We start from the raw sequence: 19,337 nt of genomic DNA, 5'->3' as shown, positions 1-19,337 counted from the left end.
AAAGCAAACACCTTTACAATATACCACATGGTGACAAATGCAATGGAGAAAAAAGGTAAGGTAAAAGATGTAGGGAGTGCTGTGGGTGGAGAAGGGAGCAAAGGAATGCTATTTTTATATGAGATCATCAGAGAAGGCCTCACTGATTAAGGAACATTTGGTGAAGATCTGAAAGAAAATGTCCCAGAACTGACATTTGAGTTCCTTGAATTTCCAGTTTAATAGGCCTATGAAATTCCAGTTTAATAGGCCTGTGAAGTGCTCAACATTGTGAATAAATACAGACCCCCTTGAAGGCACATCTTCAGGAAATTTCAGAACATCCACAATGGGAGAGACCCTTCTAAAAGTTTTCAGGGATTTAAAGCAGAAACAAAAAATACTCTATAAAGGATTTGAATAAGAGCAGCATCTGACTTCTTGATAGTAATATTAGAGGCTGAGACGTTGGAGCACTGCCCTTAAAATTCCAAGTGAACATGATGCCTAAACTGTTATTATATTCCAAGCTAATGTATCTGTCAAGTATAAGAAGGGGTAAATCTTATACTTCTTATACTAAAGTATAAGTATAAGTAAATCTTATAAGTAAATACTAAATACTAAATATAAGTAAATACTAAAGTATAAGTGTAAGTAAATCTTATCAGTAAATCTTATACTTCTTATACTAAAGGACCAGACTGAAGTTCCAGCTACTCAGGAGGATCACTTAAGCCTAGGAATTCGAGGTTGCAGTGAACTATGATCACACCACTGTGCTCCAGCCTAGGTGACAGAGCGAGATCCTGTCTCTTAAAAAAAGGGACAAGAGAAAGACAAGGGTTATCCCCAGAAGCTTGGTGAAAGGAAGTCTCTGGATGGCAGCTATGTAGCTGACTGAGTGAGCATCCAGTCCAAACTAGGGTAAAAGGATGGAATGCTCTGGTATATATTAGTATTATAAGTTAGTAATAAATATACATTCAGCAAATTTTGGTTAATTACATTGTTGACTAAGTTGTTTTAATCAGAGCCATTAGTGGGGTCAGGGGGAAGGATAAATATTATTGAATGCTCAAGTTAAGGTACTAGTTTATTATAGTTCCCCTGTGTTACAGCAGTGTTACCAGATGACTAGTAAGCCCTGCACAAATCTTTTCTCAAAATCGTTTGATTGGATAAATTTGGAAGATTGGGCTAATGCTAGATCACAATATGAGTAACATAAGTAATGTATTATTTTGTCCTAATGGTTCTGCTTGTAATATATATCTAAGATTCTGCAAGCTACTGTCCTGCATACCTGAGAAATTATTTCACAAAAGTATTCTATTTACATCTCTCCTTGGGTGATTTATGATGTCTGCATTTTTTTTTACCAAGGTGTCTGTGATTACAACATAGTGTATGTAGTGTCTTATTTCTAATACATATTCTCTGTGGATGGAACAAAAGACTAAACAGTGAACGGTACTCTTTGTAAAGTGGAGTTCTTTTTGACCAAGTTATAAACTTTTTCACATAATTGTAGTTGCAGTGGGCTGTAGTCGGGGCCATGAAATAGCAGATTAGAAGTGTTCCCTGGTAAAAGAATTAAACATTTCTGTAAATGGAAGGAAAAGAAAAAGATTTCGGAGAATCTGATCAATAATAGCTTGTGGGTCCTAGTGAATGAAGCAGTCTATAAAGAGGTAAGGTTTTTGAGGGAAAAAATACTGTGTCAAATGAGGGGCGGATGATAAAAATTGTTCTCATTTTCCTTTTTTTCGCCTTTCGTCTTCATTTATAGAATTTCTATACAATGACTATGTTTGGCATTTAATAACAGTGGCTCTCCCCCAGAATACTGTTTTTATTTTATTTTATTTAACAAATATTTATGTAGTGGTTTATGCCAAGTACTGTTCTAAGCACTTTGCAAATATTTATTCACATAACCCTATAAGGTGGATACTGTTATTATGCGTCTTTGTTTGTTTGTTTGCTAGCACTTAGTGAAACTGAGACAGTGCTTGTCCAAGACCTCATAAGTAGTAAATGACATAGCTGGTATTTGAACCTAGGAATTTGGCTCTAAAGTCAGTCCTCTTAACCACTGTGCTCTTCTATCTGCCAACATAGTACCTTACAAGTGGCGAGCAAAAGAGGCAGAGTTCTGTTTTATTTTTTATTTTTATTTTTTGAGACAGGGTTTTGCTTTGTCACCCAGGCCAAGGTACAGTGCTGCAAACTGCAGCCTCAACTTCCTAGGCTCAAGCAATCCACCTGCCTCAGCCTCCTGAGTAGCTAGGAGCACAGGTGTGCAGCACCACACGTGACTAAGAGTCAGAGTCTATATTCCCATGTCCTTGATATTGTCAGTGGTTGAATCCCTATGCCCTTATAAAAATCAATTTGTTTGTCAAGTTGTCTATTTTACTGTTATTTAGTGGAGGAAAAATGTGTAGTAATCTATTTAAAAATATAAAAAGAGACTATACAGGGTTTTTGTTGCTATTAGCAATCATAGGACAAACTGTGATGAGTGAAATCATGTTTATTAGAGACGTAACTTCATGCATCTTTTTTTTTTTTTTTTTGAGACGGAGTCTCGCACTGTCATCCAGGCTGGAGTACAGTGGCCGATCTCGGCTGACTGCAACCTCTGCTTCCTCGGTTCAAGCTATTCTCCTACCTCAGCCTCCCGAATGGCTAGGATTACAGGCGCCTGCCACCATGCCTGGCTAATTTTTTTTTGTATTTTTAGTAGAGACACAGTTTCACTATGTTGGCCAGGCTGGTCTCAAACTCCTGACCTTATCATCTGCCCACCTTGGCCTCCCAAAATGCTGGGATTACAGGTGTGAGCCACCATGCCTGGCCACTTCATGCATCATTTAAAGAATTTCTATACAAAGAACATTTTTGGCATTTAATAGCATTCAATAAATATTGAGTTCAGTTAAATGTCAAATAAGAGTGTACAATATACTTTCAACATTATTCAATTGATTATATTCTCATTAATTTCATGTTTACATGTATAGATATGTAAAATTTAAAACATGCATCATAAAAATTTTAGTAAATTTTAAATGTTTTCTGGATTATGATTTTAATTGTGCAATAAATGATGGTATATGATAAAGCATAGCCCAATAATAATAGAATTTTTCTAATTCAAGCCTAGATTTTCTCTACAGAAAAACCTATATTCTCAGCCAGACACGGTAGCTTATGCCTATAATCCCAGCACTTTGGGAGGCCAAGGCGGGCAGATCACCTGAGGTCAGGAGTTCAAGACCAGCCTGGCCAACGTGGTGAAACCTCGTCTCTACTAAACACACACACACAAATTAGCCAGGGGCGGTGGTGGGCACCTGTAATCCCAGCTACTCAGGAGGCTGAGGCAGGAGAATCACTTGAACCCAGGAGGCAGAAGTTGTGGTGAGCCGAGATTGCGCCACTGCACTCTAGCCTCAGCAATAAAGAAAAACAAAACAAAACAAAAACCCTATATTCTCAAAATCAATGTTGTGGCCTGACACTTTGCCAGTCACATGGAAACCACTCTTTATTTCCTTGTATAAGGGAGAAAAAGTTGTCTCCAATTCTTATACAAAGGTATCCCTGTCTAATTTCTCATGTGAAATTAATAGTGGCTGTTTGAATCTGCCTTTAGTCACTAATGAATATTTCCTTATCAGATTTATTAATATCTTTTATTCTCTGAATTTTGTCATCCATAAAATAGCACTCAAATATTAGACTTTACTGAGATGAAACTATTTTTCACCTATTTTTGTTTTTTGTCAATATGACGTTTTAACTCATTTATGCCTAGTGTTCCATTATTGGAACACTAAACTTGTGGGAGTTATTTATATCCTATTGTTCAAGGTCATTACCAAAATCTCATTTTTTTGCAAAAAAAAAAAAAAAATTGCAGCCTGTGGCATAAATGGGTTAAGACCAGCATGTTAGATAAATTATTTAGTTTTAAATGAATTCAAAAACCCAAGCGATATGCTGAGTTTACTTTACCCATGGGGCACATTTACCTGTTTTTTTTTTTTTTTTTTTTTTTGAGACGGAGTCTCGCTGTGTCGCCCAGGCTGGAGTGCAGTGGCGCGATCTCGGCTCACTGCAAGCTCCGCCTCCCGGGTTCACGCCATTCTCCCGCCTCAGCCTCTGAGTAGCTGGGACTACAGGCGCCCGCCACCACGCCCGGCTAGTTTTTTGTATTTTTAGTAGAGACGGGGTTTCACCATGTTAGCCAGGATAGTCTCGATCTCCTGACCTCGTGATCCACCCGCCTCGGCCTCCCAAAGTGCTGGGATTACAGGCTTGAGCCACCGCGCCCGGCCACATTTACCTGTTGATAGTAACTACTGTTGAAGATAGGTTACAAAATAGTATATAATCATAATAGTAAATAATCATAATTCTTGACTATATTAAAAAACAAATTATCTTTTCTTAGAATTACTTCTCTACTCACTGAAACAAACTTCTCTTAGAGGATTTTTCAGTTTTTCATTAGTAGTAATTTATTTTGTCTGTATTTTCAGCAATAATAAATTTAGATATCATGTTTTATTGCCAAGAGAAAATATGTTAACCATTGTGGTAGGCAGAAAAACTTGGCTTGTTTTTAAAGCAACAGTAAATCAATCTTTGAATGTAGTAGTTGCGTTTTTGAACTACGTCGTGTTTTCTTTGTGGGATCATTGTTTTGGAATTAATCATGAATTGATTATAGGCCTTGTATAATTCCATGCTTTTTATAACATTGTTTTTGCCTTTTCTGGGTATAATAGCTAATTCATTTCTTATCGTGTTGAATTTTTTTAATAATAGTAATAATTTTTTACTGCATGTGCAGAAATTTAGAGGAAATTTTTAACCTCTTGAAAGTTATTTTTCTTATTTAATGATATTTTCAAAAACTAAAAATGATTATTTTTTGGTTTGTTTCTCATGTCCACAATGTCTTATACTTGGTAAAAGATCATTCATTTATTGCAACTTTTTTTTTTTTTTTTTTAAACGGAGTTTTGCTCTTGTCACCCAGGCCGGAGTGCAATGGCATTATCTTGGGTCACTGCAACCTCTGCCTTCCGAGTTCAAGCCATTCTCCTGCCTCAGCCTCCCAAGTAGCTGGAATTACAGGCATGCACCACCATGCCTGGCTGATTTTTGTATTTTTAATAGATAAGAGTCAGGGTTTCACCATGTTAGCCAGGCTGGTCTCAAACTCCTGACCTTCGGTGATCTGCCTGCCTCGGCCTCCCAGAGTGCTGGGATTACAGGCGTGAGCCACTGCACCCAGCCGCAACTTTTAAAAGATAAAAAAAAAATGCATGTCATTATATAGGAACTTTAAAAAATAATCCTTCTAAAAAAATAGGAGGCAGGCCGGGTGCGGTGGCTCATGCCTGTAATCCCAGCACTTTGGGAAGTCAAGGGGGACGGACCCACGAGGTCAAGAAATCGAGACCATCCTGGCCAACATGGTGAAACCCCCGCTCTACTAAAAATACAAGAATTAGCTGAGTGTGGTGCTGCACATCTGTAGTCCCAGCTACTAGGAAGGCTGAGGAAAGAGAATCACTTGAACCCGGGAGGCAGAGGTTGCAGTGAGCTGAGATCGCACCACTGCACTACAATGTGGCGACAGAGTGAGACTCTGTCTTTAAAAAAAAAAAAAGGGCAATATATTTTAAAATATAATATTTGGAATAAAAATGTAATATAACCAGAATCATAAAATAGAACAAGATTGTCCTTTTGGAGCCTGAAAAATAATTGAATAAAAGAGTCTTATTTTTGTCACTATCACTACCCTAATGGATCAGAAGTAATAAGTAGAAATACCACAGGTTAATTTTTTTTTTTTCCTTAAGAACTTAAATTTTCCTTTGGGGAATTTATTTTCTTTTAAAAAATAATCAGGACCGTAATTGTCAAAGGTTTGGCTAAAGGATAATATTCTACAGAAAAACAATATAGCATATCTACAAACCAAAGACTATATATTTGTAATACTGGTTTTTCTTCTCTTTCTTTCTTTATATAAAAGATAGTGTCTGATTAAATTCATTGGCCTATATAATATTAAGTATGTTTTAAAATGGAGGAGGAAAGTAGCCACTGAACTGAGGAAAGGGGTCCCTAATTTTCTCTTGAATTTGATTTCTTCCAAGCAACACAAAATTTGGTGCCAGACTACTGATACTGAGAATATGTTCCACTCCTTTCCTTACTCAATCTATTCCCTTCTCCCTTAAAACACACACACACACACTGTCTCACACACACACACTGATCTTCCTCTCCCTGGCCCCTCCATATTCTAGGACACAGATGTTTGGAAACTGCTCACACACTCCACAGAATGATCATTTTCAAGTCAGGAGCTGCCTCTCAGATTCTGAGTGATACAGCCCTCTCCAGTTGCTGAAACAAATGAAAAAGCACATAAGTGGAATGTCCTTTTGAAAATTCAATACATTGTTCCAATAAATATATATGTTGCTGCATCTAGATGAATACACACTGAGGAAAAGAGCAGTAGCTTCTGATAAACCTAATTTGGAACAATATGTAAGCTCCTTTATAAAATTAATAATATCATAGAAAATTTGGAAAGTGTGGAAAGCTATGAAGAGGAAAAAAAGAACCCAAAATGCCAATTAAAGATAAATTTGGAGTAGTTTAGTGTACCATAGTGGTGAAGGGAAAGCACTCCAAGAGCCAGCTAAAGCATGAATTCTGGCTCTACCACTTTGTAACCTTGGGCAAGTTACTCACTTAACTTGTGTCTCCATTTCCTCATCTGTAAAATGGGAAAAACAGTATAATTTACTTCTTAGGTTTTATGTTTTAGAACTCTGTTTTCCTAGGAAATTGCTGTTAGAATTTTCCTTTTTCTTTTCTTTTTTTTTTTTTTTTAAGGCTTGATGACAGTCTTTAGACTCCTGCTGGATTTTGGTGTGCTTCAGTTAGTTGTAAGGAAATAATGGAAATTGGATGAAGTTAACTGCTTGCAGTAGCATTTTGAATTATATAGTGCATATATATGTCTTTGTATCAGTGGTAAGCCAAGGACTGATTGTACTATAAGGTCTATACTTTTTCTAAATAGATTTTATAAAAACAGTAGCCCATAGTTGCAAATATTCTTTAAAACGAAGGCGAAACCAAATGCCTAATGACCGTTATTTTTACTGAAACTGAGTGTTATCTGCATTATATGAGAAAAATGGACTAGTGCTTTTGTTGTGACAGCACATTAGCTTAATAGGAAATCCATAAGCCTAACAGATAATTATGTGTATGTATATGTATAATTATGTATGTGTATATATAAAAATATATGTATTATATATAAATAAATATATATATATTTTTAAAGCCACTGAGGAAAATAAATTTGTTTAAACTCCCTTTTTAAATGAGATCCAATATCACAGGCATGTCCTTGGCTCTCTGAGCACATTCAAAGATAGTATCCAGTAATATCCAACACTATCCCAAGATATTTTTAGTTGCTTTTCATTGTTTATTCATGAATTTTTTTGTAGAAATAGAAGTGTTGGTTTTGTTCTTTTAGTATAATCTTACTCATATGATGAAATAAAAGTAGGAAAAGATTTCCTTGTGTTTCCCATTTAGATTTTGCTTATTATTAGTAGTATTATTTATTTATTTATTTATTTTTGAACTGTGGTCTTATTCACGTGAAAGCTTTAGTTTCTCAACTCAATACCTGGGGACTGATATTTAATTTTGCCTACTCCCTATAATACTTCCTCCTAGCCAATTGCCATTCCAGAAAAAAAAAAAAAAAAATGCAGTCTACTAAGTCATCTTAGTGGGAAGAGCAAAGTAAAGCTCTAATGCTTAGCCAGAAGTTTTAAAAATATTTTGTGACTATCATAATTGTTACTTGTTTGACATGGCCCTTTCTAAACACTTGTAAGTACTTTGCTAACCACATGAATTAACAAGTCTTCTGATCTTTATAATGCCTCTTTATCAGAGAGCAGAAGTATGTATGTATGTGTGTCTGTATATTGTGCTGGCATCCCATCATATAAAAATGAAATTAAATAAAGTTTTAATGGCATTTCTGAATAAGTGGGTGACTTTGGTGTTTGTCATTCAAATTATAAACAATGGTTTTCTTTTTAAATATGAACTCTCAAAAGAATGTAGTGGGAAGACCCACATATCAGAATGCCAATCTTTTTTATGGGTAAACATGAAAAGACACTGTGTTTATGGTTAAAAGAAGCTGAGTTTATGATCATCTGCTGTTCAAAAGAGAAAGCACATGTAAGCACAAGAGCCAGCACACTTACAGCCTGAAATAACCTCAGTTGGTTTGCTTTGAGATGTTTTCTGCTTGGAGGAGGAGAATATGGATGTCAACAGGGTGGCTTGTTGTTCATTAATTTATTTGATAAGCAATAAAATTGATATGCAAGTAATTTTTTTTTTTTTTTGAGACGGAGTTTTGCTCTTATCACCCAGGTTGGAGTGCAGTGGCACAATCTCGGCTCACTGCAACCTCCTTCTCGCAGGTTCAAGCAATTCTCCTGCCTCAACCTCCTGAGTAGCTGGGATTATAGGCGCCTGCCACCACGCCTGGCTAATTTTTGTATTTTTAGTCGAGACGGGGTTTCACCATGTTGGCCAGGCTGGTCTTGAACTCATCACCTCAGGCGAGCCACCCGCCTGGGCCTCCCAAAGTGCTGGGATTACAGGCGTGAGCCATTGTGCCCAGCTGTAATTTTTAATTATATACAGCTATCTTATTATTTTTGTGCCCATTGATTTTCAAAAAGATCGTATATTTATGGTTTCAGAATTTCTTTTTTATTATTTGTTTGTTTGTTTGTTTATTTTTTGAGACAGAGTCTTGCTGTTACCCAGGCTGGATTGCAGTGGCATAATCTCGGCTCACTGCAACATCTGCCTCCTGGGTTCAAGTGATTCTCTTGCCTCAGCCTCCTGAGTAGGTGGGATTACAGGCATGTGCCACCATGCCTGGCTAATTATTGTATTTTTAGTAGAGTTGGGGTTTTACCATGTTGGTCAGGCTGGTCTCGAACTCCTAACCTCAAGCAGTCACCCACCTCGGCCTCCCAAAGTGCTGGGATTACAGGCGTGAGCCACTGCGCCCAGCCTGGTTTCAGAACTTCTTAATGGCTAGCATATGGAATTGTATACCTGTACCAAAGTCAGAATCCCATAATATTACTTTTATATGGGATGGAGGGAAAATACATTATCTACATTCTTCAAAATTCAGCAAGTATACTATTTGGTTGATTCATAACTAGGAAAAAAAAATCTCACAGCCTTTTAGAAACAATATTTGTTGATACTGAATTTTGAAACTATCATAGATGTAGCCTCCAGGAGTTTACTTATCCCTGTTTTCAAACCATTTATTTATTCAACAGATACTTAGTAAGCACTTACTATTTGGCAGACAGTATACTTAGCGTTGCAGATATAGCAGCGAACAAGGCAATTATAGTCTCTGTCACCACTCAGATTCTGAGTGATACAGTTCTCTCCAGTTGCTGAAACAAATGAAAAAAGCACATAAGTGGAATGTCCCTTTGAAAATCCAGTATATTGTTCCAATAAATATATACATGGTAAGGGTGGGGTGATAGCAGGGACTTTGTCTTATTTCCCACTTATCCCCAGAGTTTAGGAAAATGCCTGACATTAGTCAGTATTTCATAAATGATAGATGGATGGATGAATATATTTCACTCATCAAACCTTTTTAAAGTATTTAGACTTAGGAGGACTGTAGCATAACTTGAGGACAGGGGCCATAGCATATCTATTTTCTTATGCCAGAGCCTAGCACTGTGTATGTTATGTGCTGAAATAAGAACGTTAAGGAATTCATCTCCATTTTGTGCAGTTGCAAGTAACTAACTGAAGCCAATAGAATTAAACACCAAGGAAAGATAGCTCTTTCATCATTTACCCAGTTAGGACCTATTTCTAACAGGTGGGATCGTGGTCAATAGAAGTTGCTTCTCAGAGTAATTTCTACTTAACCTTCAATGTCTATGAACCCATAGCCATGTGCTGTGGTACCATGGCCAGGGAAACACAGCTTTTGGGATAGAGACTGAAGTGACTGGTAAAATTTTAATCTTCTCCTGCAGCATGAGTAAGTTCTCCAAGAAGCTGGAGAAGCACAAGTAAATGCTTCACTATTTAGCCATGAGCTCAAGCTAGAAAGTGGCTGAAATTCATGCCTATGCAGTGAATCCCTCATTGGTTAGGAATAGCCTCACAGAGTTTGATGGAGTTTTGAATTGGTGCATTAGATCACACAATTTGACCACTCAACTCAGCACCAAGCCTGTTCATTTTGGGTAGGTGAGGCCACTTTAGCCATTTTATTTCTACAGATAATCACTATGTTATAATTATTTGGTTTCACATTTCTCCCCTGTATAAAGAGTTGGGTAGGGTTGTCTTGACTAATCCATCTTATGTGGTCCTAGCCTAGCACTACACTCAATAAATGTTTGTATTAGGTTGAACTATATAAAATGCTGTGTTTGTAAGTCAAAAAATAGTCAAATATTAGCAATGATCAAGTGAATAATAAGAAAAATTCAAGCAGTGAATGAGTGGTTGGACTAGATGATTTTAAAGATGTCTTCCGGTTCTGGAATTCCATGACCTTATAATTCAAACATAAATAACATCATCAGTGAGTTTCAATACTTAGTTACCAACTTAGGAAACCATGGTATTCATACTATACACAAACATAGCACCTTGTTCTTGTCCTTCTCAGAACTTATCACAATGATTTAGCTATTTTTATACTAGATGACTATGTGCTCCTCATCTTAATGTGTATAATACATAGCTAATGTGTAAGATGTATAATACATATATACATAAATATAAACGGGTAGATAGATGATAGATACAGTGTATGTGTTTCCATCAGCTGTTTGTTAAAAGGTAGATGATACCTTAATACTGTGTTGTTTTCATGTCTCTTCTGTTCCAGTGCTTTAAGGTGGCAGGTGTAGTCCACTGTGATTCAAACTATGAATTTTTTCATTGATGAGTTCTGATATGCTAAATTCAGCAACTGAGCACCTGTATAATATGTTAGGTCATCATATTAATAATGAAGATTACATAGTTGACTTGCCTTTTTATTGGGGGAATATAGAAAAACAAAAACCCTAGAAATATGACTGATTTTAAAACAAACTAAAATGATGATTGAGAACAGTAATACTATCTATAATTCCATTGCATCTAGTAGGAAATTAATTTTGCAGAGCCACTCAGTTTGTTTTGATTATTCTTTATTTCAAAAATGAAATTCTCAGTTTTAATCTCAACAGTAAATCTCTTGATTATAGCAGAGCTGATCTTTATCTGTCAATAAGTTAAAAAAATTTTGAGGAGGAAAAGCAAGCATCAACTTCCAGGGATCTAGTAACTTCCTAACTTAATGGGACTTGCCTAACAGTAGATGAACTTTTCATTTTAAAACTTTGCCTTTAGTAGTCAACACTGTCCTCAACACAGCTACAGACTATATAATATAGCGTCCATACAGTACAGGGCATTTCTGTATTAATAAAGTATTACATTTTTTAAAAATATCTTTTAAAAAATGAAGTTATAGCTTAAGACCTGACTGAAGGGCTTTAGGGAAATAAAACTTTGTTCCTTTTCTAAATTTTAGATATTTCCCTTATGGTAATATAGGGAATTAAAGTGATCGGTATAATAAGGTAGTTTAAGATAGTAATGTGTATGTGTTAACAGACTTCTATCTCTGCATCAGCTGTAAGATTTACCTGGTTTTTATACTCTGAAGAGTTTATATTTAAATTCAACATAATAAAACATTCAAAAAAGAATCTCTGAACTTAGTTTTATTTTAGACTGCTTATAAAAAAATCACTTCTTAAAGTGCACAGATGCACACATCCACCCTCCCATCCTTTGTGATAGAAAAAATGATTACTTAGCTTGGAAAATCACATTGCTTCTCCTGAAGTAGACTGACTGTACCCAGTGCTGTGAAAGAAAGCCCAGTGAATGAGTAAGGAAGGGTGGCTATTGTTTAGTGCTCTCTAGCAAAAGAACAGGATTGGGGGTGGGGTTGGGGCGAGGATTGAGTTTAACTGGCATTGGCTCTGGCTTTTCTGCATTCCAAACTGTCTGAGGCACGAAGTGAGAGCGAAAAGGGAGAGAGCAGGAGAGCGAGCACAGGAGAGCGAGTATAGTATACAAAGTGTTTTGAGTTTCTGACTGGCGTGCCGGAAAGATCATGTTAGCTCACCCAGAAACTTCACAGGATGCAGACCCCAGGTAAGAGTTCCTAGAGTCTGAGACTGAAATGAAAAGTCACGTATTTAAGGGGAATGTGGCTTTTTAAAAATTACACAAATGCAGTGACTATTTACCTTTATGATTATTGGCTTTAAAAAAATAGGTTGGTTTTTATTGCTGTGAGTTCACAGAAATACTGTGTGGAAGCTGTCTGTTAGCATTCCAGTACAAAATCCAGCACAAGAATAGCCATCTAATAAACTCAGATAAATTAAAAGAATAATGACCACAGCAAAATATTAACACTGCAGCATGTACTTGTTCTGTTAATAATAAGAAATGGATCCTTATTCTGTATCTTTCCTAAAATTCTTTATGAAATATAAAGATACCTGGGAACAGGTAAAGCTCATTTCTCTCTGAGTGAGACAGAATGTATTGACCATCAACAAGATGTTAACAGCCTTGCTTGAACCTCAGTAACACATAATCAATCTGTGTCATTCAAAAGTTCAACAGGTTTGATCGATAGACAGCAGTAAGAGCATTCGAAAGAAAACTTTGTTACTTTTGCCCAAGGTAGGCTTTTAATATCCTCTGCCAAGATGACAAGTAAAAAAGTTTATTGACTTATTGAAAGTTAAATCTGAAAGAGACTTGGAGATTATCTATAGTCTGGTCTCTCCATTTTCAATGAAAATTTTGTGGTCTAAGGTACTTGCGCAAGGTCAGAATTAGGAACAGAATTGAAATGAAAACCCAGATCTCCTTATTCTCAGTTTAACGTGTTTTTCATAGAACCAATTATATACAGACTTATATTTTACCTATACTACATCTGCTAGCCTCAGGTACAATGAATTATTGCCTAAATAGACCAGGTACATCATAAACCTAGATTGAAATCTTATGGGGAGGAGGTATTGAGAATAGATGTCGTCAAATCACTGTTGATACATACTGTTGACCAAAACCAAAAACATATAACAAAATATTTATCAAGAGGAAAAAATGGCTTTCAGTGAAGGAAAATTACTATAGTTTGTATGCTGCTTTTATTTAATTATGCTGCTTTTAATTTTTTAAAAGACTTTAGGACTTGTCAGTTTTCTGTGTAAATGTTAGTAAACTTTTTTCTGTATGCAAATATCTATTTTTGTAATGTGTCTATTTTACTGAAAGCAAATTATATTCACTGCCTTTCTTACGTTTACTCAAAGAAAAATATGAGATAATATTTTTAAATCATCCAACTATTTTGACCCATTGCTTCCTTATCCAAAGTCAATTTCTGTTTCTCTCTGCTTATAAGGATCCTCTGTTATTTCACCTCTTGAATTATGTGTTAGAGGATAATTTAAGTGAAGAGATTTGAGAGCCACAACAGACAGGGAACATCTGTCTTCATACATTTTCATTTAGTCCCTAAAAAAGGTTGCTGCCCTTTCCATTTTTCTGGAAACCATTGTGGGGATGAGAGGCCACACTATTCTAGTGAGCTAAATAGTAAAGATAGCCACTGTCAACAGAATCTGTCATGGCTCTTTACAACTCCTGGGAACAAGTTAGCTTGATTTCGCTGTAAGCACAGTAAAGGGATGTTGTCCTTTTGTATTAAAGCCTGACCTGCTCATTCCAGTTTTTGGCTGGGTCTGCGTAAGTGCAGTTCTGATTTACAAGTCTGTGTAGGATGGGCAGTAAGTTATAAGGAATAGTTTCCTTACTCCTCTCGGCTATATCGGAAACCAAATTACCAAGTGAATTCTCCACCCAGTAGGAAAGAAGAGACTGTTTGTCTTACTGGAGAATCCATTATTTAAGCACACTGTTTTTAAGAGGACCCATGGCTGTGAGAATAAGGACATAATGCTGTATCCAACTTAACAGTATTCATGTTGTATTACGCAAAGCTTAGATTCTTCTCTCAGCTTTTATCCTGCTTTTAATATGTGAAAGGACTGCCATGATATATCTATGTATATTATGTTGTGTGTGTATATTATATGATAGAATGAGAGAGTAAAATGGGCCTTTGACCTGAGTATATTTTCTGATGCCAGAAATGATCAGAAGTCATTAATCTATTGCTGGTATTTTACTGATCTAAGTTAAAAGAAACTATTTTATTAACCAAGCTAATCATGATAAAACTCACTACCATGCACTACAAAGAGAAAAATACTCAAAGGAAATTCACTTCTTTTTAAATTCTGAAAACAAATGTCAGATTATGCAGGTTTATACTTTCCGTGTTAAAAATAAAATAAAAAGGTGCCCACTTTGTGGCTAAAGACAAATTTTATTTTTAAACAAGTTTTTATTGGTGTATAATATATGTAGATAGTTATGGGATTCATGTGATAATTTAATACATTTACACAATTTGTAAAGATCACATCAGTATACTTGGGATGCCCATCACCTTAAATGAAGACAAATTCTAAATGGGAATAGAGTGAGTAGAGTGAAATATAAGTGGCATGAAAAAGAAACTCTCATATGTATGTGAAATAATTTTCTTTTGACCAGTGTTTTCTTGAAGGCAGACCTATTTTCACTATTCATGATTTTCTCCTTGATACTGCTTTTAAAATTTTTTCCCATGAACAATCTATATATAAATATTGTTTGTATATTAAATTTTCAAAGAAGGTAAAGAGCTCTACTATATAATGACAACATTTTCTGAAAAAGATTTGGCTATAGTTGATCAAGACTTTTGACTCATTGAAAGAAACTGCTCTCTTTGCTGTTGCAATTTCTTTCTACCTCTTGGGCATAATTCTATGTTATGTATCCCAGTTAAATCCCCAAGAATGGAATATCTTCAAAGAAAAATGAAGGCAAAAGATAGGGGCCAGGGGCAGGGGCTTGAAGCTGGACATATAAATTGTTCTGAGCTGTCAAATTAATTCTTTTACTCATGAAAGTTACCCAGTTATCCACCCAAGACTCTGAGAATCCTTTTATGTAAACAACATGGTTGTGTTTCCCCTTCTGCTCCAGTCTTGACCTTCAGCAGTCTCTAAAGAGAAAAAGTGTTTGTTACAGACTCTTTTTGTTCTCTTCTGTTCTTTCACGCTCCCTAGTGGTTGTTCATGGTCATTCTTGTTTTCAGTTCCCTGTATATCAGTTTTAGTGAGAAGGAGGTGACTGTTGTATTGTGAAATAAGGTTCACCGGATTCTTATATTTGAGTTGCATAAACTTTCTTAAAATAACTGATTCTTACGTGCAGAATCAGAAGCAAAAATTTTTGTCCTGTTGTTCCTAGTGAACAGTGATTCAAGAAAATGAGTCATGACTCAGCGATATGAATTCTCTTTTAGCCGGGGTTATTTTTAAGTGCTGATAGGAATTCCATCTATCAAAATTCCACATTTAATTGTGGGTATGATCTCAGCTTGTGTTTGGAAGCCTTAAGCAATGCCACTCAGAATACTTTCTTTGTACATACTTGACAAGTAAGAGAGACTTACTAAGTCAGTGATTAAAATTCAGATGAAGGCCTTTGTCCTCTCTGGTACCCCCTTGCCCCTACTCAAACCGTGTCATGAAGCTGAATTGGAAATACTATTAGCTCAAGCACATGAAGAGGGAACCATTGAGGCGATCCTGTTAGTAATATGACTCTATAGAACTCCACATTTCTGTCATTCTCAGGTTTGCAATATTTTTTGAGTAAATGAGTTGCTGAAAAGCACCTTGGAAAATTAGTTTAGGTTTGTGCAGACCTGTTCTTTGAAGAAGAGAAGATAGCTGGTTCTGCTTCCTCTTTCTAATGTCAGATCTTGGAAAGTAAGCAACTTGAGCTGCTGGAATAAAGCAGGTGTCGTTCAGGATCAGGTGTTGCCTAGGATAGCTAGCCTGTTAAACAAGTTGCTAACTGATGTCCTGAATCCAATTCCAGAGATTACGGAGTACCTTTGAAAAATGTTATAACAGCACTGTTGTGTAACTATTCATAAATACTACCTTTAGTGTATATGAAGATTAGGAAAATGGGTATTCTTTCCGTTTTTAAGATTCTGGTTTGTAACTTTTTTGCTGAAATACTTCAATTGGGTTGTGTGTGCTTCTCGAGTCAGATAGGAGAAGATAAGATGTCTGAGTCCCTACTTCAATCGCTCTTCTTTCCAGGAATACCTGGAATATGAAGTTTCAAGTAAATAAGTAAAATGAAATAAAAAAGAGAAGTGATTTGTCAAAATGAGTGCAAGAAGAGCCACCAAAAATCTAGCTTGTGTGAGTACATAGAATTGAGTTTATTCAGTCAAAGGACAAGGGAAAATGTGATAAGTCTATTAACAGGGAAGGATGATCATCTTCTGTGTACCAAGAGCTCGTTTCTAAGAGTGTGTCCAGTATGGTTATAGAATATTTCTTATCAGCATTTTCTCAAAGTATGGGAAACTAATCACTCAGAGGGGAAATAGATTATTTAAATGCTTTCAACATGTGGTAGAGGAATTTCTTCACACAGAATTTGGTCTGCTTTATTTGTGAATCTCTCTTGTACAGCTGAAATTTAAGGAGATTTTTTATTAATTAAAATATTTTATCTTTCATATAATTTGCTACATCAGCCAGGTTTGGTGGCTCACACCTGTAATCTCAACACTTTGGGAGGCTGAATCAGTAGGATTGTTTGAGGCCAGGCCTGGCAACACAGCGAGACTTCCTCTCTACAGAAAATTTAAAAATCAGCCAGACAGGGTGGCATGCACCTCTAGTCCCAGCTACTGAGAAGGCTGAGGTGAGAGGATTGCTTGAGCCCAGGAATCAAGACTGCAGTGAGCTATGGTCACATCACTGTACTCCAGCCTGGGTGACAGAGCAAAACCTTGAAGAAAAAAAAAAAAAAAGAAAGAAAGAAGGAAGGGAAAAGAAATCGCTATATACATCCTGACATTTTCCTTGAAGCATTTTTCCTCCACCTGAAGTCCAGTGAAATGTCACTGTAGTTTCCTGAAACAATAAATACACTATTATATGAGTAGCATCATTTACTTGCCTGGGTATAATTGCTAAAATTTTGAAATATGCTTTTAGTATGTTTAGTTTTATTTATTTCCTTCCCCTATTATAAAAAAACAGCACTTGGAAAATGATTAATGATCAACTTTTAAAGATAATTTTTTAAAGTAGCTTTTAAAAATCAACTAAAGCCCTTACCATTCTCTTCTCATCTGTGAGAAATGGCATAGACCATTTTTATTAACCAAAAATGTAGTATAAAGAAGAAACCCTAGGAGTTACTGCTATCATTACAAGGAATGAAAACTAGTCTCCCTTGGAAATATTTTTTAGCTTATACAAGATCAAAATGTACTAGGCAGAGGAAATTTATTGTAATACAAAAGGTAGAAGTCTAGTGGAAGTATAGCTATTTGTCCCCAGTGCCTCAGTAGAATTGTTTAGTTCAACACTTGTGACACTATTTTATTTTTGTTTCGTTTGATTTTTTTTAATGGAAGAGTGTTTAAAACCAGAAGCCAGGCTTTGATCTGGTCTTTTTTAAAAGGAATATCCAAACAATGATTTACCTGTTTTTCTCAGAAACTATCTTACTGTGAACAAACTGCAAAATGTATTTAACAGTAAAATCTTAATTATCAAGAAATAGTGAGCTTGAAGAGTGTGACTATTGCTGTAAAGTGCTGTGATTTATGACAGCTTCCCAGTAGGTTTCTCCCAGGGTCAGTGTCATGAAACCCATTTTCATTTTACTTTGTTCTTGGATTAAATATTTAAAGGTAGAATTTTTGTTTCTCTTTCCCCCTATCAAACCTGTATTACGGGAGAATAGAAACTGTCTTAAGGCTCTTCAGATTTAGTTCAGATGTTGCTTATGTTACATTTTCTCTGATAGTCTGAAAAAATAAAGTTTTAAATTTTAATGTTTGATCATAATATATAACTGACTCCTACACATCAGTGAGAAAAAAGCAAGACTGGAATGCTCATTTTACAAAAGAGGCAATCCAGATGACCATTTAGTATATGACAAGGTGTGCAGCTATTGTTAGTCATCAGGGAAATGCAAATTTAAACCAAAATAGGATTACATACCCATCAAAATATCTGAAATGAGAAAAAAGAAAATACCTAATGTTGATAAGTATCTGGAACAAAAGTAGTTTTCATACCATATTGACGGGAGTGTAAACTTGTACAATTACTTTGAACAGCTATTTGACAATATCTCCTAAAGCTGAACAATGCTTAGTGACCCAGCAATTACACTCCTGTTTCTGTACCCAATCGAAATGTATACCTAGGTTCCTCAGAAGACCTGTACAAAAATGCTTATAACAGCACTATTTATAACAGCTAAAAATTTGAAACTACCCAAATGCTCATCAGCAGTAGAATGAATAAATTGTGGTTTGCTTATAAAATGGAATTCTATACAGCAATGAAAAAGAACAAACCACTACTTCATGTGACAGAATGCATGAATCTTACAAATGTATGTTGAGCATGAAAAGTCTCAAAATAATACTCACTGAGTGATTCCATTTATATAGAGTTCAAACTGATCTAGGGTGATGGAAATCAGGATAGCGATTATCCATATGGGGGTAATGACTGCCAAGGATATATAAGAGAGGCCTCTGGCTGGTGGTAATGTTCTGTAGTGGTGGTGTTTTCTGGTTCAGATGCTGGTTACTAGCATGAATTCCATTTGTGAAAACATATTGACCTGTACGTATGTTATTTGTACACTGTTCTTTTTTTCTTTCCTTCTCTTTTTCTCTTGAGACACGGTCTTTCTCTGTCAACCAGGGTGGAGTGCAGTGGCCCAACTGATCATAGCTCATTGTAACCTCAAACCCCTTGACTCAAGTGATCCTCCCACCTCTCAGCCTTCTGAGTAGCTGGGACTATAGGTACACAAGACTACACCTGGCTAATTAAAAAAAAATTTTTTTGTAGAGATGGGGTCTTGCTATCTTGCCGAAACTGGTCTTAAACTCCTGGCCTCAAAAAATCCTCCCATCTTGGCCTCCCAAAGGGCTG

General features: G+C 36.0%; 1 protein-coding gene across 3 annotated transcripts in view; it reads left to right on the top strand.

The window, feature by feature from the left end:
- The window catches only part of RASAL2 (RAS protein activator like 2), a 369,092-nt gene that overhangs the window by 218,126 nt on the left and 131,629 nt on the right, over positions 1–19,337 (top strand). The window contains exon 1 of one of the 3 annotated variants that reach the window (XM_025400473.1): positions 12,213–12,354. The exons of the other annotated variants lie outside the window; for them this stretch is intronic. Coding sequence (XP_025256258.1) covers positions 12,342–12,354 — 13 coding nt within the window. The 5' untranslated portion in view covers positions 12,213–12,341. Of the gene's footprint in view, positions 1–12,212; positions 12,355–19,337 lie in introns of those variants that run through there. 3 annotated transcript variants of the gene reach the window in all.

This window comes from Theropithecus gelada, chromosome 1 (genome assembly GCF_003255815.1).
Source record: "Theropithecus gelada isolate Dixy chromosome 1, Tgel_1.0, whole genome shotgun sequence".
NCBI classification, from domain to species: domain Eukaryota; kingdom Metazoa; phylum Chordata; class Mammalia; order Primates; family Cercopithecidae; genus Theropithecus; species Theropithecus gelada.
This window is presented reverse-complemented; position numbering and strand designations above follow the sequence as displayed.